The sequence below is a fragment of the Eumetopias jubatus genome, unplaced genomic scaffold (assembly GCF_037043125.1).
Source record: "Eumetopias jubatus isolate StellerSeaLion01/CBP00866 unplaced genomic scaffold, mEumJub1_p1.0 scaffold_6, whole genome shotgun sequence".
Lineage (NCBI taxonomy): Eukaryota > Metazoa > Chordata > Mammalia > Carnivora > Otariidae > Eumetopias > Eumetopias jubatus.
In genome coordinates this window covers 7,994,325-8,015,722 of record NW_028274812.1, presented here as the reverse complement: position 1 = coordinate 8,015,722, position 21,398 = coordinate 7,994,325, and the positions used below count along the sequence as shown (strand labels likewise).

The following is a 21,398-nucleotide window of genomic DNA, read 5'->3' as shown; positions in this document are numbered from 1 at the left end:
TCATCCTACTACCCTGCGAGAACTATTAATGATACAAGCATATTTTCAAACATTAAAATAAATATTATACTCTGCATACTGCAGACACAGTAGAGCATGATGGTTAGCAATACACAGACGTGGCTATCCACCTCCTGGTTCATCTACTCACTGTCTGTGTGTCCTCGGTGGGTAAGCTACTTATCTTTCCTGTGCCTCAGCTTCTTCCTCTCTGTGATGGATATAAGAATAGCATTTATAAGTTCCAACAGCACTAATCCTCTAGTTCAGGAGTCAGCAATCTGCAGCCTGTGGGCCAGACCTGACTTGCTGCCTGTTTTCGTGAACAGGTGTATTGGAAACCAGCCATAGTCATCCATTTGTGTATCCATCTATGGCTACTTTCACACTATAATGGCAAAGTTAAGCAGCTCCAACAGAGACTATATTGCCCACAAAACCAAAAGTACTTATAATCTGGTCCTTCACAGAAAAAGTTTGCTGACCTCTAGGTCAGACCAGTAGACCTCTATTGTCTTGTCAAAATCTAGCATGTCATACATAATTCTGTGGTCATGTAATAACTTAACCAGCCTGGAGATAATGATCAAGAAAAAGGGACACCTGCAGAGCTAACATGAAAGCAAGAGGTGCTCAGTTATTTTATCAGTTAGAGAGAGTTAAGAATCGTGAGTAATTGAAAGATCTACAACAGTGCTTAAATGTCAAGTTATCTTCCTGAATTGACTAGAGATCTTGAAATACATGATACATGATCTCCCTTGAACTCTGGGGTGTTGACGCTGGGACATGAATGAAAGTGAATTTGTACAGAGTATCTAGTCGATAGAAATCATAGCTCTGGGGAGAAGATAAGACTGAAGAGGGGATGAAAGAGAGCCCAGAAACAATTGTGGCAATATTGCTTTAGAAAAGAAGAGATTGTTGCCATCTGTGTGCTCTGGGGGCGCAGTGGTACAGATGTGTGGATGCGCAGAGCGGCCAGGGACTCCCTAGAGAAAAGGGAGTAGTCTGAACGAGCACAGGCAACCTGACCCACGTCTGAGCTGTGGAAGGCCATATGTGAAAAGAAAAGCGTTGGAAAAAATGAGACATCCAGGGAGGACAACTTCCCTCACAGTACGGGTAGTTCTGATCTCGAATTCAAAGATCCTCAAACTCTAAATTATTTTAGTCAAATCCAACTTTTCCATAAAATAGTGTTTTAACTAAAGGTTAGATTTTGGCCAGGTGTGTAATGTCCTTCTTGAAAAATGAAGCGACCATCAGCTACACAGAAGTTTTCTAAAATAAAAAGCCTTGAATACATTCAGCGGCTCGATGTGACCATTAAGAATAAAGGATTTCTAATCAACCGAGCCACCAAAAAAAAAAAAAAGAATAAAGGATTTCTATCGACTGCCTGATTTCAAATCCTGGCTCAACCACTGTTCCTTTAATCCTTCAAGTCCTAAGCCTTTTCTTATTTATAAAACAGGATTGATAAAAGTACTAACTTCGGAGGGTTTTGATGAGAATCAAATTAAATAACCGCATCAGACAAATATTACAGGCTCCTTAGAAGTGAACCATCTTGACGTGGACAAGATAGAGAAACTAATTGTGGAAAACATTTTGATAACCAATCATATAATGATACATTGTTGTACTATACTAAGTTCTTTCATTTTTGGTATTCCTACCTTACTTTTGGAGCAGCAAATGTGAAGATAGGTCTTAAAAATCCTTAGAATTTAGAAGAGTAGATCAGGGAACATTTTCATAAGCATTGTATTCGTTTAGAGTACAGTTCAACTTGCTGCTGAAACAGAGACCCAAAAAATATAATGCCAAAAAAAAGAAAGAAAGAAAGAAAGAAAGAAAAGCATCTTTCTCTCATACATGCCCACCCAGAGGTAAGCAGCCCAGCACTAGAAGATGGCTCTGCTCCCTGAGTGCCTCCAGGACCCAGGTTCCAGTTTTCTTGTTTCGCCACTGTCACCTGCAGCAGGTGGTCTAGGAGAAGCTCGTTCACCAGCACCTCCTTCCATCCCTTAGGACAGGGAAGGGTGTCAATAAAGAGCAAAGCCATTTCTTTTTAAAGGATTGGATCTAGAACTTGCATACATGGCTTCTATTCCCACCTCATTGCTGAGATCTTAATCAAAGGGCTACCCATAGTTGAAAGAGAGGCTAGAAAATGTGACTGTAGCGACGTGCCCAACTAAAATTCGGTGGATTCTGTTATCAAAATGGAGAAGGAAAGAATGGATGGTAGAATCAATTAGCAGTCTCCCGTAGGCATTGTCATGGAAACTAGTATTGTGTCACTGACTCTAAGACCCTATTGATTGTAAGACCCATCATTTTATGTACCACTAAGTAAGAAAAACCATGTTATGAAACATTATTAAACGTATGTTTTCTTATCAGCTCAGTTGTAGGACACGTCCCAGTTTAGGAGTGTTAAAATGTGAAAATTATGTGTCTTGAGAAAGAAGAAATACAGTACTGGAAGGGCATAGGAAGAGAAGGTGATCCAAAGCCATCAATTTTGCAGTCTTCTTTTGCTTGTGTGAGTTTCCTTGGAGCAAGCATAGACAGGAGATAACAAGCTTTGTTCTACTCATCAAGTGTCATGCTTAGCCTCGGTGACGGACAAGGTACCTGCTCTTTGGCTTTGTTTCCTTTATAGTGCCTTGTACATAGTAGGCGAACAGCAATATTTGTTTCATGCAATGAAAGAAAAGACCAACTTCTTGGATGGCCAAGTAGAGATGAGCTGAATTTTCCAGGATCGAAAAGGTGCTAGATTCAAATAAATGGACCAAAGCAAGTTGATACCTTCGGGGCTGTACTTGCTCTTGAATTTAAAATAATCTTATTTGTTAACATCAGGTTGATAATTTAATAAAGAAACACTCATTTGGATCCCACCTGCTTTTGCCGCTTTTACGTTTATTTTCTCCAATTTAATAAATGCACAAATGTATTTTACTTTAAAACACACCTTTTTTCCTTGGTGAGCCAGAGCAGATTGGCACACAGGACTGCTGATACTCGCCTGAGAACAGCCTCTCATGCAGCAACCACATCTTTGTGAATTTGTCCTTTTATAACAGCTAGGGAATCAAACTCTCCATTCCCAGGTTTTAAGACGGAGTCGTGAAAGACCCTGGTCAGTCGTGAAAGACCCATGAAAGACTTGGTGGCTTTGAATCTGGTCAATGAAAATCTATAATATGCAGGTGTGTCTTGCTGTATTTGCTACTGAAATCTGCTTCTCTTATATAGATCACTGTTACAGATGAGGAAGTTAGTAACCCATCCTTTTTAGATCTGGTGAGGACTCCCCAAATGAGGAAGTGCACACTTATTCTTATGTTTGCTTGGTAAGTCTGACTTGTGATGGGCTCAAAAGCTTGTATTGAATTTACAACGCGCCCCTTCCTTCAGAGCAGACTGAAGTTATGTCTTACTTGGTCTCCGTTGTCTTTCAATGTCCCTCCAGGTTCACAAGTGCGGTGGTGTATCAAGGACTCGTCATGCGCCTAGGAATTATAGGAGGCAACCTCTATATCGACTTTTTCATCTCAGGAGTTGTGGAGCTGCCCGCGGCCCTGCTGATCTTACTGACCATTGAGCGTTTCGGACGACGGCTTCCCTTTGCAGGAAGTAATCTAGTGGCAGGGGTCGCCTGCCTTGTCACTGCATTCTTACCCGAAGGTAATCGTCCCCCAGATCTGTCCGTCACTCAAGAACGTGAAATAGTCTTAAATCAAAATAATCAAGAATGGGGAGCCTCTTGTCCTTAGATAATGTACCACTGCCTCAAAATCCTGGTACCAGGCAACCTGTGGTGATGTCACCCAATTTTCTGCTTAAGCAGTGTAATGACTCTTGAGTACAGGGATTGGTTCTACAGTTTCTTCTGTTTTCTCCATTTTAGGTTCAATTATGGATGAAATAGATGTTGTGCAGATGTTGTACACTAGCTTGTAGTCATGTAGTTTAGTATTGATCACCTTTATTTGACTGACTTTCATGCTCTCATTGACCATGGTTACCGTATTTCCTGATTACCGGCCGTGTCACTGGCCCCATGCAAAATACCAGGGTTACAAAAGGAAGAAATTAAGACACTTGTTGACTTCAGAATGTTCACAACCTAGTAAGGGATATGGACACTTCATTTTTTAAATTTGTTTTTCTTCCAAGTTTTTATTTAAATTCTAGTTAGTTAACATACAGTGTAATATTAGTTACAGGCGTAGAATTTTGTGATTTGTCGCTTACATAGGACACCCAGTGCTCATCACAACAAGTGCCCTCCTTAATGCCCATCCCCCATCTACCCCATCCCCTGCCCACCTTCCCTCCAGCAACCCTCAGTTTGTTCTCTATAGTTAACAGTCTGTTTCTTGTTTTGCCTCTTCCCCCTCCCCGCGTTCAACTGTTATGTTTCTTAAATTCTACATATGAGTGAGATCATATGGTATTTGTCTTTTTCTGACTGACTTATTCCACTTAGCGTTATACTCTCTAGCTCCATCCACATCATTGCAAATGGCAAGATTTCATTCTTTCATTCTTTTATATGGCTGAGTAATATTCCATCACACACACACATACACATACCCCACATCTTCTTTATCCATTTATCAGTCGATAGACATATGGATATTTGGGCTCTTTCCGTAACTTGGCTTTTGTTGATAATGCTGCTCTAAACATTGGGGTGCATGATATAGATACTTTAATGCTTTCACAACTCACTGTGATACGTGAAATAACAGAATTAGTTACAGTTAAACCTTGTCATAGGAGTGGGGCTGCTGGCTCTCTGCATGGTCGAAAACCTGCATATAACTTTTGACTCCTCAGAAACTGAACTGCTAATAGCCTACTGTTATTTAGAAGCCTTATCTATAACAAAAGAGTTGATAAACACATACTTTCTATGTTATATGCATTATATACTATATTCTTACAATAAAGTAAGTTAGAGCAAAGAAAATGTTATTAAGAAAATCATAAGGAAGAGAAAATACATTTATGGTAGTGTAGTGTAAACACTGTCTGCACATACGTGGACCCACTCAGTTTAAACCTGTTGTTCAAGAGCCAACTGTACCAGATTTAGAAAAATAAAGCTCTCTGAAGACTCTACGTGATTTAGAAAAATAGGTACAAGGAGTGATCAGGAAAAGCTTCCCAGAGGTGAGAACTAGGCATGAATGAAAAAGGAAGAGAGATATACTAGACAGGAGTGCCTGGCTGACTCAGTCAGAAGAGCATGAGACTCTTGATCTCAAGTTCATGAGTTCGAGCCCCACAGTGGGTGTAAAAATTACTAAAAAAAAAAAAATAAACAAATAAATAAACTTTAAAAAAGAAAAAAGAAATGCACAGACAGAAGTGAAAGGTAGGAGAGATTTTTTTCCACAGTAGAGCATGGCTCTCAGAAGTATGAACCATCTTTGAGGGATCTGGGACCACACGTTCTCTGTTATCACTCGAATATCCCCAAAAAGGGGCTGAGGATTGCCTGCCACCAGCAGTGACTGGCCTCACAGGCCAGACTGGGAGCTTGGGCATGGCCCTGTGAGCTTACTTGTAACCGCATCGGGTTGGATGGTGGCAGTGAGGAGGGAGAGATGCCCAGAGCAGGAATGAAGGTCATGGTAGTCAGCCCAGGTGGGAGAGGGTGATTTCAGGAATGTCAGAGGTCAGGGGGGCTTGATGACCAAGGTGTGCTGTAGAGGTAGCAGTTGCCCCCAGATGCATGGTTAACACAACCCACATTATCTTTGCCACAGGACACAGCAGACCCTGGACAGGGAAGCCCTTCAAAGTCCCAGGGAACATGCGAATTAGAGCAAGCTCCTTATTTCCATGTGCCAGGGCATGGGGGTTGGGGGTTACTGAGAGAGCGGATTCTCTGGTAGTCCTTGCGTCAGCCCCAGAGAGGCTGTCTTTTCTTTTGAGAATCAGCTGAGGATCAAGAAAGAAGGGATAATATTATAGAAGTGAAAATAGACATTTACAGAGTTTATTAATTATATGTAGGTTTATGAAGTCCCAAAACGCTATTTAAATAAAATTATAGAAATGTCCATCTTCAGACCAGAAAATTTAAAAAAGATGTAAAGTCTTCTGTCCTTTTGGAATGGCGGATGATAAATAGAACTGTATTTACACTGATCTCACTTTCCTCGGGTATACTAGTTTTGTAGGGCTGCAGTAACAAAGTACCACACCCTGGGTGCCTTGGAACAACAGAAATGTATTCTCTCACAGTGCCGCAGGCTGGAGGTCTGAAATCCCCATGTGGGCAGGGCCAGGCTCTCTCTGAAGGCTCTAGGTGAGCATCCTTCCCGGGCTCTCCCCGACTTCTGGCGGTTGCTGGTAACCCCAGGCGTTCCTTATTATCCCAATATCTGCCTCCATCTTCATAGGCCCCTCTCTTCTCTGCATCTTAACCATCATACTTGCAAAGACCTGTTTAGAAATACGGTCACATTCTGGGCTCTGGGTGGACGTGAACTTTGGGGGAACACTATTCAACCCACTACATTGAGTTGAAACATTTTTCTAAGAGTTGGGGAATCTATGTAACACCTGTTGGCCAATACATGTCTTTTTAGTTTCTATTAATGGCCACCACTAAACTAGGAGTGGGAACAGAGCCTGGGTGGCTCAGTTGCTTAAGCGACTGCCTTCGGCTCAGGTCATGAACCTGGAGTCCCGGGATCGAGTCCCGCATCAGGCTCCCTGCTCGGCGGGGAGTCTGCTTCTCCCTCTGACCCTCACCCTCTCATGCACTCTCTCTCTCATTCTCACTCTCTCAAATGAATAAATAAAATCTTAAAAAAACAGAGCAGTAAACAAGATAGACGTAACTCTTGTCCTTGAGAATAATGCACAATTTAAGTAGAAGGGGGACAAATGGGGAATGTTGGAGATTTCACTCTTGTTTCCATTTTACTTTAACATTGTATCATTTTGGGTTTAATTCTCTACAGCGAGGTCTTCTGTTCTTGTGGCATGTGGAATAAGAATTAAGTATTTGTTGCACGTGAAATCAGGGACTTGGTTAATGTCTTTTTTTTTTTAAGATTTTATTTATTTATTCATGAGAGACAGAGAGAGAGAGAGAGAGGCAGAGGGAGAAGCAGGCTTCCCGCAGAGCAGGGAGCCCGATGTGGGACTCGATCCCAGGACCTGGGATCATGACCCGAGCCGAAGGCAGACGCTTAACCAACTGAGCCACCCAGGCGCCCTGGGACTTGGTTAATGTCTTATGGGTGGAGAAAGGTTAAGGACTTATGGGTGGCCCATCATTTCATGGTATAACATTGCCCTGGAAGATTCTCTCTGGCCCCAGACTGATTGGGGTGATTTTGATTTGCACCGCCTTCTACATGATCCCAGAGAGCATTCTAGACCATATGTCCGCACCAATGTTGGAGTAACTAGATGAGTGGGAATCAAGTGATTTTTGTAGAGAACGCTTTCCTATATGGAAAAACATAAGGCAAAGAGCAGACTTTTCTGTTTGGGCTGATCAGTTTTATTTTGAAGATATAATTTCCTGATTTCAGCTTTAAAATTGTTCTCAGCGATACTGAAAAATTATTATGCTCTTATTCTAGGCACACCTTATTTGTGTATTCCCAGATTCGGCTGCTTGAATAGTCATATGTCAGTCATGATTGGCAAGAATAAATTCACATCCCTAATGCTCCTTGCGAGTAACCACATTTTAAGAGCTGTTCCTCACTTCATTGGCAGCCCTTCTCCTTAAGGGAGCTTTTGGACTTGGTTACTTGGGCTGCTGAATTAACATTAGAAAGACTTCTCCTCTCAGTCATTCTTGATGTCAGGAACAGGGGGACAGCCCCTGAGGCGAATGCTGATTAGGCTTTTAGAGGAATCAGCTCTAAAATTATTGAGAACAATTTAACTGGCTTTCCCTCCACTAAGCACAACTTTCTGTGGTCTGAAGAATGAGATTCTGGAAAAAGAAAGCCTTTCTGGCTGTATCTTCACTTAAACCTCACTGCTTTTGACCCCAATTTTTGAACTCTGATTAAAGTCTGAAAACCAGAGGTTTTCTTTGTCCATAGCGGTCTGGTCTGCGTCTTTCATTCAGATTTGTTTAGGATGGCTACAGACCTAGCCGCTTGGTTAAGTACTCTTTTTGAAGCCAGAGAGCTGCCTTTTACTTTTATTTCTTTTAAGTGAAAAGCCAGCCAATGTATCTTAATTTACATATCCCTAGTACAAATTTTCACTACATTTTATTTCAGAACTCAAAGCAGATGGTACATTCAGAGATGTCAGAGAGTGTTTCTTTAAAATCCTGCATCCTGGGGCGCCTGGGTGGCTCAGTCATCGAGCGTCTGCCTTCGGCTCAGGTCATGATCCCGGGGTCCTGGGATCGAGCCCCGCGTCAGGCTCCCTGCTCAGTGGGAAGCCTGCTTCTCCCTCTCCCACTCCCCCTGCTTGTGTTCCCTCTCTCGCTGTCTCTCTGTCAAATAAATAACATCTTCAAAAAAACAAAATAGAATGCAGTCACAGTGGGGCGCCTGGGTGGCTCAGTCAGTTAAGTGTCTGACTCTGGTTTCAGCTCAGGTCATGATCTCAGGGTCATGAGATCAAGTCCTGCATCTGGCTCCTCGCTCATCTTGGGGAGTCTACTTGAGATTCTCCCCTCTCCCTCTGCCTGCCGCTCCCCCTGTTTGTGCTCTCTCTCTCTCTCTCTCTCTCTCTGCCAAATAAATAAATAAAGTATTAAAAAAAATCCTGCATCCTCTTCTTCAAAAATTGAGGTATTATTTCCAGTAATCTCCAGTCCCTTGACCGAACCCCTGTTCAGAGGGTCCGTCTTTCTCTCTGTTCTCGGGGCTCCATGGAGAGAGTTCCAGCGTCTGTACTCATTTGTAAATTGTCTTGTGTTCTTTTGTCATTTCTACTAAAGGCGTCTTCTGCCGCTCTAAGATGAATGCAGCTTATCACTGGGATGATCAGAAGTTTCTGTTTGCATACGTATTATTCACACATCGTTTACACTTCCTAACAAACTGCTTTCATTTCACTCCTAGTGAATCAACAGCACAGTGCCTCTGGAACTTGTGTTTTATTAAACATTTCACCAAAATCTCTAGCTCAGTGTGGTTAGACAGGGGCTCTGCTGCTTAGAAGGAGTTGAGAGGCTTTCAGAGTCCAGTCAGCATGTAGGATAAACCACATCTCCTCAAGGGTGTCCGCTTGACAGCGTTTTCTGAACATTTTACTCACTTGACTGGTTATTTATCTGTATCCACTGAGCTAATCACATGTTTTGTGTGTGTGTGTGTGTGTGTGTGTGTGTGTGTGTGTGTTTTCATTTGGTTTCTTGGTTTTTGTTTGGTTCTCTCCAGCAAACAGTTCTAGCCTCTGTTGTAAACTTCAACTGGCATTGAAGTTGTCCTCGGAACTCACAGAGTCGTCTTGATTCAGTAGAAATAAACCTATAACTTAAGAACTTAACCTGGGTAATCAAGCTATTTCCACAGTAGCAGGCAACATTCTTTGCAGCCTGAGAGCAGCGAAAGGTTGCCCAGTCGGGCTGGGACCCAGGGAATCTGGGCGAGAGCTCCCACGTTCCGTTCCCTGGCACCTGGCACTGTACCACCTGCTCATTGAAGGCTGGGGCGGAATGCATTTCCTGGTCCCCCTCCCTGGCCTTCATGAAAAGGCAAAGCCTAAATAAAACACATGTTTACAACCGTTCCATGCCAGAGCAGATGGCAGCCCGGCACATCAGCGCAACACTGATATTCCTCACCCCCTGATGTAACCGTTGATGGGAGAGCTACAGGTGTTCTCATCCGGGAAAAACGTCAAGTACGCCAGGACGTCCTCGGCCGGTGTGCAAGCAAAATGTAATTTTGTAGTAATAAACTGGAGCCTCCCGGCAACGATCTTAAACTATCTTTTTCTGTGCTCGCCCTCCTAGGCAATTGTATTATTTAGTGAGTTTTAGCTTTTTTTATTTGTTGACTCTTCTCTAGGGAATACACATACATCTACTGAGCTTGATTCTCTTCTGTCCTCCTCTGCATTCATGCCTACTTTTCCACCAAAAAATCATTTTTCAGGAAGGGGCAATAATTCTTCTCAAAGATAAGAGGACTGTTTAGTGCTGGGTGAGCATAAATAAATATGAGTATAAAAGGGAAAAGGTTTCCTTTTCAAAGACGAAAGTCAGAACGTCCGTAGCTTTGCTTTGGAGAGCAGATAGGTGCTTACCCGTGCAGCCACATGTCCTCACACCCATGTCCATGAAGGAAGTCTGGCATAAACTGTGCTCTTAAGAGGTTTAGAGCACTGACTTTGTAGGGCAAAAATGGTTTACTCCTTCTTCCTTTAAAACCCAAAAGAAAGAAAATATTTAATGAAGAACATTTGTTTTTTTGCACTACTCACTGTGGAGGCAAGGAGAATTTCCTCATATAACCAATGCAGCCCTGATGTAATTCATTTTTAAATGAAGGAACCCACTGATCTTTAAGAATCTGGTTCCTTCTGGATGATTTCTTGGGGGAAGTAGCAAGATGGGGGACATACACTCTAGTGAAAACACAAGGCTTAGATGTCCCCTTCCAAAGGTTCTGGTCCTCAAAACCTTTGCTACCTTCCAGAAACCAACATCAGCCTCGTGTCAATTTCTCCTGGTCGGCTAGGAATAGCTGTTCCGCGTGCTGTCACTAGGGGAGGGCACGGAGAGAGGGCAAATGGGTACCAGGCTGCAGTAATGGTTCTCAAGGGCTCAAGTGAAGACCACCTTCCAGATAAACAGCCAAGGCACTCAGGCCCTCTAGGAAAACTGCCTGGAACACTGTCTTTTCAGTCTGGTGGCTGCTCAACAAATGATTCTTGAATCGTATTCCCATCCTCTAGCCCTGCTCAGAAAGGCGACTGACACCCTAAATATTAGCGATCATCCTGGTGGTTGTTGTTGCTGTTAAGATTTGCTTACGGTATTAGGAGGTATCTGTCATTCATGCTTAAAATTAGCAAAGACTTAGGGCCCAGGAGGACACTAAGCAAATGCCTTTTGTTATTTTGTGATATTTTGTTGAAAGCAGACCCCTAACTCTTTGCTTCCAAATTTTCTGTGTTCGCAGGAATACCCTGGTTGAGAACCACAGTTGCGACCCTGGGAAGACTAGGGATAACCATGGCCTTTGAAATTGTTTATTTGGTAAATTCAGAATTGTACCCAACAACATTACGGTAATTCCAACCTATATGTCATGGTTTCTCCTAAGTAATTCTGCAGCCAAACGTTTTGACTTAAAAGCCATGAAGTAGTTTCCTTAACTTGGTGATATATTAGCCTGGGCTGATTTTAGCCAGAAAAGAAGATGTGCTTTGAGTTATGGCTGCTTTCTGCATTGCTACCTTCCGCATTTTTTGAAAGAAGTATTTCTCATACCAGTATCTTTATACATAGCTGTGGTTTTGTGGGATCAGATAATCTGATTAGAGAACTTGCTTAGATGTGGGTTAAAACTGTCTTCATCAGCATCACCCTGTTTAAAGGCTACAGCCTCTGCTCGGACCACACTCCACATCTTGCCACTGTGCGCAGCTGGTTAATGTAGGACAGAGTGAAACAGTGTGCATGGGCTGCAGATGGGCCTCCTTCCCTGGGGGAATATTCGTGGCCACACCTTACTGTCAGGTGAGGCTGCCAAGGCGCCACAGCAGCATTGTGGAGTGGGCTTGGGAGTGAGCCACCAGCGGGATAATTTCCACCTCACCGTCCTCACTGTGATTCAGCTTTGCCCAGATGTGAAATGGGGCAGAATGGACGTGATTTGCTTAGAATATGGGAGTCATAGCAGTTTTCAGAGGTAAAAACTATAGAAATGGGAAATATTACTAAAATATCTTAGTTACATAGCTGAATATTTTACTTATCTTGAACATAGTTAAATATTTTTTATTTAAAACAATTTTTTACTCTACAGAAACTTTGGAGTTTCTCTTTGCTCAGGTTTATGTGATTTCGGGGGAATCATAGCCCCGTTCCTGCTCTTCCGGCTAGCAGCCATTTGGCTAGAACTACCTCTTATCATCTTTGGTAAGAACTCGTTTTGTACATTATTCCTAAATGCTTTCACCTCTATTCTTTGTATTGATAGAACGCTATAGTGATTATTCGGTTTGCTATTAATGAGATCATTTAAGTTTTTAATGACAACCACTTGAGTTTTGAGTAGCCCATCCGATTGCGAAGAAATGTGAAACACTAAATGCTTTTAATTTATTTTACATTAAAGTGTCCTGATGAGTCGTGTTCAATTTAGCTTTCTTTGTTTAGGTTCTGAGTTAAATTCCAGGACTATAAAAGTCTTATGATATTGGGGAACAGATCCAGTAACTTTCGGGGGACCAATTTGGACCTTTAGTTTGTTTCAAAATAAGCCTAAAAACTAATTACATTTTTAAATGTTCTGTATCTGTTGAGATCATATCTTCATTTGCTTTGATGTGGAGCATGCTGTGCCGAAGGAACAGAGGACACAGAATCCCTTGCCTGAGTACCCAGTAACCTCTGTGTTGGCCCTCAGGTTCATACCCTGCTTCCTACTCCAATCTCCACAGGCCACATGAGGGGATAGGACCATAGCTTAGGGGCAGGGGGCTTGGGATAATTCCGTCCAGTGCTTCTCAAGTGCTGTTCTAATCTTTCTGCCTGGGTCGCACACCCACCTCTACCCTCCTCAGCAAAGAAGAACACAGGCGGGCCCCTTGCTCGTGTATTCTTCCTCCACCTCTGCATCCTTACTCCTGGTAGAGAAGTAAGTTTTTCACGTATTGCCCTGCAGTTTAAATTATAATGAAAATATTGAGTCCATGAGGACATACATCCTGAGTAATGCAAAATCCCTAACAGTGCTAGCTAGCTGGGGATAGTAAAGCTTCTAACCACCTGACATCACCGAACTCAATACAAGATTATTTCAAATTATTTCATGGGATCTGATAAACAAGCTCAGTGTTGATTCTGTGGCCAGCATGAAAAAGCAAAGAGAGTGCCATTGTTCAACCCAAAGCAAGTGGTCTGGGAGCCCAGTGTTTCAAGGTCTCGACCTGGCCTCCAGAGAGTGCTGGGAGAGCCGGCCCTTCCTGCAGAGTCTGGCTGCGGAGAGAGCCACACTTCCGAGCCATCGAGCCGTCGGTCACATCACAGTGTGATTAATCCAGAAAGCAGAAGGTGCTGGAGGGAGCACAGCACAGGGACACCTGGCCTGCCTGAGTCAAGGAGGAAGGAAGAATGTCTAGTTGAGATCTGAGACGAGTAGAGAAGAATGTCTAGTTGAGATCTGAGACGAGTAGAAATTCCCCACATGGGGAGTGTGGGCTGGGGCTCTAGGCAGCGGGAAGGCCAGTTAGAGGACAGAGACATGAGTGCGCTGGGGCAGGGAGGGGGGTGAAGCTGGGAGGCAGGCATGGGCCAGATCAGGAAGGGTCTTCCCTGCCCCGCGGTTTGCTCTCTATCCAGACAGCGGTGGAAGCTAAGAGCTCTAAGCTGGGATTGACAATGCTAGGTTTGCATTTTAGAAGTCCGATCTGCAAATAGGTTGCAGGGGGACAGTGCTGGTCGTGAGCCAGTTTCGTCAGGTGAGGGCTCCTGGCAGCTGGCGTGAGGGCGATGACACAGGGAGTGTTGGGCGTGGAGAGATTCAAGAAACGCATTAAAGTAAAACCGGCGAGAGGGATGAGTGAGTGGGCTTGCTAGAGCCAGAGGGGGGTGGGAGGGCTGGGTTCCTGGCTGGGAAAGGGGGAGACCTGGGCCCCAGAAGCAGAGCCAGTGGGTCTGGAGCTGGAGGGAGCAGGGCAGGAGCTCAGAAGGCAGATCCAAGAGAGAGCAGGCGGAGGTGAGGCCTGACTCATGGAGGCGAGTGCTGGTGCTGGTGCTGGAGCTGGCCAGCACCCACCTGCCAAGGCCGACCGTGGCGTTTTCGGGAAATGTTTGAACCCAGTTGTTAACCTGGCCATTATTAAAACACATATATCAAATAGGTTAAAAACAGAGGTAATACATGCTCAAAACCCATTTACATCTCCCGGTTACGGGTGTCCTTCAGGTTATTTTTGGCTCGTGTATCCTTCTGGGGGAAGTGCTATACACAGGGTGTCACTGCAGAGCCCTTCCCAGCGCCTCGTGCGGGGACGCCGTGGCACCAGCATGAAATGCCCACGGCGAGAGTCCTTACACCATGGAAGTCGGCAAATGCTACAAGTTGGGGCTTTATTTTCTGGAGAGTTGGTTGGTAAACATTCACCAGCATAAGTGGACAGAATAGGGAAGGATGGCGTTTCCAGAATTTCGGCTCTAAAGACCAGCAAAGGGGGGAATGGTGACCCGAGGATCCCGTGAGGTGGCTAGAAGGGTCCCTGCGATGAGAGGCTTGCGTCTGGTTCAGTGCTTCCACCAACTGGAGTGAGGGGGTTCATGGCTACACGGAGGAGCCCGGAAAGCCTCCAAGAGATGGCCGGTGGGCTGCAGTGGCCGCAAGTCTGACCGTGTGACATGGCCCAATAAGGAAAGGGACAGAGAGCATGCAGTAAAGCTCTTGGTCAGTAAAAGGAAGCTGAGGGGAATTCCTGTCTGGTGGCTGCCATTTTCCCTGAGAGGCCGGAGGTGAGGTCTTCTGTGAGGGGTCGGCCCTTAGGCATCCATTAAGTAATTGTTCGGGGAGTGAAGGAATGGATGTGTGCAAGAGTACTGGGGTGATGGGGCTGCACGGCATCCAAGGAAAGTAGGGAACACTTCAAATAGTGGCAGAGGAAAACTGGAGAGCTGGTTAGGGTAACCCGAGGGCTGCTGCTGGTGAAGGCTGGTTAAGGGGAGTGAGCAAACTGCTCCGGGGTGAGCAGGGAGGGGCGACAGGGGCTGCTGTGCCTTCCTGAGGCTCTACTGCTGTTCCCAATTCCATAGGTATCCTGGCATCGGTCTGCGGTGGGCTTGTGATGCTTTTGCCCGAAACCAGGGGTATTGCCTTGCCAGAAACAGTGGATGATGTAGAAAAACTTGACAGGTATTGTATGAATTTCAGTGCATCTTAAATAGAAGCAGCATTTCAAACTACCGAGGAAAAAATACCATGGAGAAAACTGAACACTCACGGGGGGCGGGGGGGAATGATATTAATTCCCATCTCACATCCTAGGGAGAAAATTCACATTTGATTTAGAAGGTTAATATAAGGGGCGCCTGGGGGGCTCAGGCATTAAGCATCTGCCTTCGGCTCAGGTCATGATCCCAGGGTCCTGGGATGGAGCCCCGCATCGGGCTCCCTGCTCGGCGGGGAGTCTGCTTCTGCCTCTACCCCTCGCCTCCGCTCGTGCTCTCTCTCTGGCTCTCGCTCTCTCTCTCTCTCAAATAAATAAACAATCTTTGAAAAAAAACGTTAATATAAAAAAAGCAAAACTATAAAAGAATGTATATTATTTTTTAAATGAGATTATGAAGAGGGAAACATTTCTGAGTAAGGTGTTAAAACTCAGAAACAATCTAAAGGAAAGGACATCGAAAGGAAAGCAGAAATAATTTACATGTGCATCAGTAGGAAACTGATTATGAAAATGCTAATGTGTTCATGGTGTGGATTACTATATAGAGATGAAAAGAATTGAGATATATCTGTGTGGAATGACATGGTAAGATCTTCAAGATTGATCACAAAGTGAAAAGTTGCTGAACAGTGTGTTATAGTATTTATTAAAAAATCAAGACAATAACAACCCCTCTCTGTGGCTAGATGGGAAGATGGAGGGTGGAAAGAGAGAGGGAAAGATGATGGACAGACGGATGGTAGGTGGATGGGTGGGTGGATGGATGGATAAAAGTAGATAGAAGATTGGGAAGGAGAGAAAGAGAGAGGGATTACGAGAGAGAGAAGAGCATCTAACTCGTGTGCAAGGAAAGTTAATATCCAACCAATACATAAATATGAAGAATTATATCAACAAAAATTCACACAACACAAATTCTTTCTAATTTCCTCTGCTTAAAAATTTTCATAATAAAAAGAGGATATGAACATGAGAATGTGTAGCAAAAGATCTAATATTGTACATACCGACCCTTTGAGGTTAGAAATGAATTGGGAAGAAGACATCACTTTTACACTCTGTAACTTTTGTCTTATTTGATTTATTTTCTAATTACAACCCATGGCCTTATATTATCTGCATAATTCAAAAAATAACATAAGAACTGATGTTAAAATAAAATCAGCTGTCTAAATAAAGACCTAGAAATTGAGGATGTGGATCCCTAAATATTAAAAAATTTTGCATCAAAAATATTTATAAGAAGACTGAAATGTGATAACCTCCTGGCACTCTTCACTCATAGATGGAGAACAGGGGAGAAGCTGAGAATTTTTAAGTGCCTATATGATTGGTGGTTTCACATATGTCTTTTCACTTAATACTCAAAATGATTTTGGGCAATTGCAATTCTTATCCTCACTCTTTTAAATACTAGGAAATTTGTGCTGAGAAAGATTCACAACTTTTCCATGCCAGGAGTGGCATTGACGCTGTCCAGGGGGCACATGTGACTTGGTTGTTTGTGTGCCTTTCTTGTTTTATGCTGTATACTACTTGATGTTTTCTTTTCAAATTCTCTTTTAATGTGGTATCATCACCTCCCCAGAGGTAGGCAACCGTTGCTTAGAGTCTCATGAGTCTTTTACCAAACCTTTAAAACCTATGTACTGATTTCATTGGATTTTATTGTCCTGTTTCTTGATGTTATTTTGAAAAGTATGATTGCTTAATCATCCCAGAACTTTCCCAAGAAAGACTTATCAGTGTATTTAAAATAAAACCATCAGCTTATATCTCAGCAGCTGACTTATAACAGGACTGGCCAGTCAGAGGACTGGGGGACATTTGCCCCATGAAGTCATCCAAACAGATTCTTAAGATTGTTTGGAAATCAAGTGATGAGTGATGGCTTATTTCTCACCCAAAGCTCTACCTAGTTTTCACCCTAGAGCAATGCTACCTGAAATTTAGAGTGAGATGGAAGATTTTCTTCAAGATCTTGCCATTTTGTCAATCAAAATTAAGAAATTTATAAAAGGTGTTAAAACTGTGTGAGATCCTCTTGAGCGCTATGCCGTTGTAAGGTCCTGCCTCATCCAGAACAGAGGAACATTTTGCTGACTGTGTCTTCCTAGACAATTGCTTGGCTTGTATTCGAGTTTGGGGGCCACGTCAGGGTGGGTGGCATCCCGTCCTGTCACATAAAGAACTTAGATGCTATAATGCTACTTAACCCCTGCCCAGGGACCAAAACAGGTAAAAGCAAACAAACAAAAACTCCAGGAGACAGTCATTTTCATTACCTTTGAATTGGGTTTTTATGAGAAGTTATGCATGAGTGTGTTTGATGAAAACGAGTTTTATTGGTGAGTAGTAGCAAGAAAACTCTGTTGGAACTAGTTGCATAATATTTCATAAGGACTTTCTCTTCTCTCCTTGTTTTGTTAGTCCATATACCTATAAATGTGGCAGGAAAAAGAAAACTCAAGTTTCCAGTTCACACCTTTGAGGCCCCCTACCAAAGACAAAAGGAAGGAGCTCTTTAGGTTGACCCCTCCCAAGGAACCGATGTGCCTTGCAGACACATGTGTGTGTCCATTTCCGCTACATTATGCTCCAAGCGTTTGTCATACTGTACAAAGACATTCAAACTATCCAGAGTATTTTTATATAATGCGGGATGAGTTAGGATTTAGAGTGCTATTGACATTTCTGGGAACATAGTATGTGGCTGGTTTAGCAAAGAGCCTGTTGTGTGGACAGCTTCCCCTGAGTTTTTTTCTGAAGTTGGAGCAGTGTCTCCCACCCATTCAGTGATGGACAAGAGAAGCCTTCCCCAAATTCTCACGACCGCTCGCTCCATCACAGAGGCAGGATGTGCCAAGTGGGCATCTGGGAACGGGATGCAGAAATGGGTTCATCAGACCTGAGTAGAACTGAAGCTCTGACCGGAGGGCTCTGAAGATTTCAGGGAGGATGAAGATCTGGAAATCCTGTTCATGAAGAGGCTGAATCGAAAGACATTGGGCCACATGATACCGAGCCTTTCCTTTCTCTTCTCGTTTTGAGCTCTGTAAGCCGCTGCAGCATCTGGGCTTGCCAGCATGTTCAGGCTTGATTCCATAATTAGGAACAAATCCGCTGTCCAATTTGAGGATTTGGCTCTATTATTTCGTCAATCGGTTTTGGGCCTGCGATGATTCAGGATAGTTTGGGTCCTCCTTTAGTGAACAGCTAAAGCCACACACTCAGTTCTTTTTTGAACAAAACCCATGGATAATGATTTCATGGGTCTTAATTTTGATCTTAAAGGGATATTTATCTTATATTTGTGAGTTCAGTTCTAGGATGTGGTCAAGAGTGAAAAACACGTACTGTTCGATCTTGACCCTTTTCAATCTTGACCTTTTTAACTTGTCTTGAGAAAAAGCTTCCATTTTAATTTAAAAGGAAGGTCAATTATATCCATGCATAAAAGAATTATCAGAAGCTTTACAAGTGATGTCATAGACACTAATAAGGGATTTGATCTTTCTTTTTTGTTACTGAGACTTTTGAAATATGGAGTTTAAATGCAAATATGCTCTCATTTTTCTGTTGTTCTGCTTTATCTGTTATATTTGTTGTATTTTCAGATTCAGTATATATCTTATGCAGAATTTTTTAATGAACTATTTTGTGTGGATAGACAAAATGGGCACCAAGGGAAATCTTGCCAACGAAGAAGAAAATTCCATGCGAACACATGACAATATGTACCATGTGTGTGTGCCAACTGTAAGCTAAGCTTTTTAATCCTTAAAACACAACAGAATTGAATATGAATGTTTGGTTTTTCAATGAAATAAGCACCGCTCTTTGAGGACTTAATGCTGCAGTCCCCCCTTATTCCTGCACACGTGCATTTTTGCTCTCTCTGCATCTCTCCTTGCTGTAAGATGACTGTTCCTCCTTGATACGCTCACCTTGGAATTGTACTTTGAGTTGATATTTTGGTTCTGGTAACAATAAAGAATTTTAAATTGTCAAGTAACATCGGTGTCTCTTCTCTCTCTTCCTTGTGAACGTTGTCACTGTAAAACTCTCTCCCCACGTGACAGTGTATATTTCCTATCCGGACAGCCCATTAGCAATGGAAATTAAGCAGTCCACTTTCAATATATGTTCGTTGTTCCTTCATGGGCTCTTGGTACCATTCCTAGACTCAGATGTGACCCAGAATAGCATTCAGCCTCGCTACTGGTCTTGTATTACACTTGCAATGCCCGTTCCCTTCGCGCGTGCGGCTCTCTGCCCAGTATCCCCTGTGCTGGGCTAACGTCAAGTTGCCAGTAACAGATTTCATTCCCAAGAATAGAATTTGTTCTCATGACTACCCATACATGCTGCAGCTTTGAAAACATTCATCTCAGTGTCAGGAATAAAGACCTTATGAGATGTATGTCAAGCCATCTTTTGCAGATAAGATAAATATATGGATGACTTCCTGGGACTTCCCTGCTCTCTTCTCTATGATCTTATAGGCTTCTTGGTCCTTTTTGGCAACTATGCCTTATGAGAAAGAGAGAAATCACCTAAGTCTGTGAGAGTTACACTATTTAAAACTGGTAGGATAAACGAAGAACACGAAAACAATGAAGCTCAAAAAAATTAAATCAAAGGCAGGACAGGGTTTATTTTCAACAAATGTTATAGATGTGTTACTTTATTATTACAGAATGCAACAGTCCACGGCCGGGAAAAATTTATCCACGATGATACTAAAAAACGTTGAGGTCTGTCAGTGGATGTTATAAGTACAGTGTCTTAGTTTGATTACTGTCAATTATTTCTGAGCGCGCTGACTTCCCTACCCAGCTTCCAGCTTCTAGATATGTTGAGGAATCACTCTGGCTCCCATCCACTTAATTATTTCTCATTATTCCTTCAATCCAAGTAACAAACCTTGACACACGAACATAGACACCAGGCTTATTGGGGCGGGCACAGCCAAGACCCCAGGAAGTGACTCCTTGTAAAATGTACTTGTCCTTCTCGAAGCAAACCAGAGGCCCTCCACTGTCACCCTATACGGCGGGGGGGGGGGGGGGGGAACAAACAAACAAACACCTCACCATGTGAGGATGAAACCACCATCCTTTTATTATGGCGTATCATCCTTCTATTATCCAAATGTAAGTTTTCCCGGTATTTGAACATTCTCTTCCAATTAGAAAGGAACTTATTAATAGATCATTTGAATATCTGCTATATTCAGTACTTAACAAAGTATATTTATCAAAACCACACCATTTAGTGTTCCTGGGGAAAAACTCCCTTGTGAGTGCTGTACTCATCCCTTCCTGCCTCGAGGCTTCTCTTAGGCAGAGGAAACCCCAAAAGCAATTGCAAAGGGGGTGCAGTTGGTCTTTGTCTCACACGCTCCCTGGCTTCCCTGCTAGAGAGGCCACCACCTGGGTCCCCTCCACCAGCACACCCCCCCCAGAGGATGCACGGGCGGTGGCAGTGACGGTACGCTAACTCTTCCCTCACCACCGATCTGGAACTCAGGGCCCAAGAAATCCCCGTCCGTGATCTCAATCTGAATGCAGGGACAGACCTAAAATCTTTCTGGGTAGCATTTGGAAGGTGGCCTGCAGTTGACAAAGCCTTCCGGAATTTGCTGTTTGGGGCCTGAAATATTGAAGAGGCCAAGACAGAAGATTGACTTGGTTCTTACCTGACAACTGTCGGTACCTCCAGCCAAATTCCCAGCACACAGCTCTGTCGATTTGACTCTTCCATTCAGATACTCATAGCGATTACACACCTTGTTTTCGATCACAGGCAGCTGGGCTTCCTTGAGGAGACCCATGCCAAAGGTGCCTGTGTTTAAAGAGAGTAAAGAAATGGTTATACTGGATCCCAAACATGCCCACAAGAACAACAGAGCGCAGTGACAGATCTCTTGTTTGTCCGTGAGGTATAAAGCAAGAAGTCAGTTCCTGATACTACTGGAATGCTTTTCCTTTTAACCCTTGAGGGTATAGATATTATACAAGAGTTCATGTTCCCAAGACCTGGATTTAATAATCTGGGTTTCTTGACAGTGTTTAGGGGTACATGTTGTTATTTTTGTTTCTTTTTTTAACTATAAAGAAATATTTTGGGGGGTGCCTGGGTGGCTCAGATGGTTAAGCGTCTGTCTTCAGCTCAGGTCATGATCCCGGGGTCCTGGGATCGAGCCCCGCATCGGGCTCCCTGCTCTGTGGTGAGCCTGCTTCTCCCTCTCCCTCTGCTGTTCCTCCTGCTTGTGCTCT

The 21,398-nt window shown here is 43.4% G+C and overlaps 2 protein-coding genes across 4 annotated transcripts in view; one reads left to right on the top strand and one right to left on the bottom strand.

Moving 5' to 3' along the window:
- The window catches only part of SLC22A3 (solute carrier family 22 member 3), an 86,899-nt gene extending 68,839 nt beyond the window's left edge, over positions 1–18,060 (top strand). The window contains exons 6-11 of the mRNA XM_028103352.2: positions 3,274–3,371; positions 3,491–3,705; positions 11,154–11,262; positions 12,003–12,115; positions 14,981–15,080; positions 17,548–18,060. Coding sequence (XP_027959153.1) covers positions 3,274–3,371; positions 3,491–3,705; positions 11,154–11,262; positions 12,003–12,115; positions 14,981–15,080; positions 17,548–17,608 — 696 coding nt within the window. The 3' untranslated portion in view covers positions 17,609–18,060. The remainder of the gene's footprint in view (positions 1–3,273; positions 3,372–3,490; positions 3,706–11,153; positions 11,263–12,002; positions 12,116–14,980; positions 15,081–17,547) is intronic.
- A 1,943-nt stretch (positions 18,061–20,003) lies between these two features.
- The window catches only part of PLG (plasminogen), a 39,231-nt gene continuing 37,836 nt past the window's right edge, over positions 20,004–21,398 (bottom strand). For all 3 annotated transcript variants that reach the window (XM_088024230.1, XM_028103330.2, XM_028103331.2), the window contains 2 exons: positions 20,819–20,964; positions 20,004–20,165 (listed from right to left, as the gene is read on the bottom strand). In XM_088024230.1, coding sequence (XP_087880356.1) covers positions 20,004–20,165; positions 20,819–20,964 — 308 coding nt within the window. The remainder of the gene's footprint in view (positions 20,166–20,818; positions 20,965–21,398) is intronic.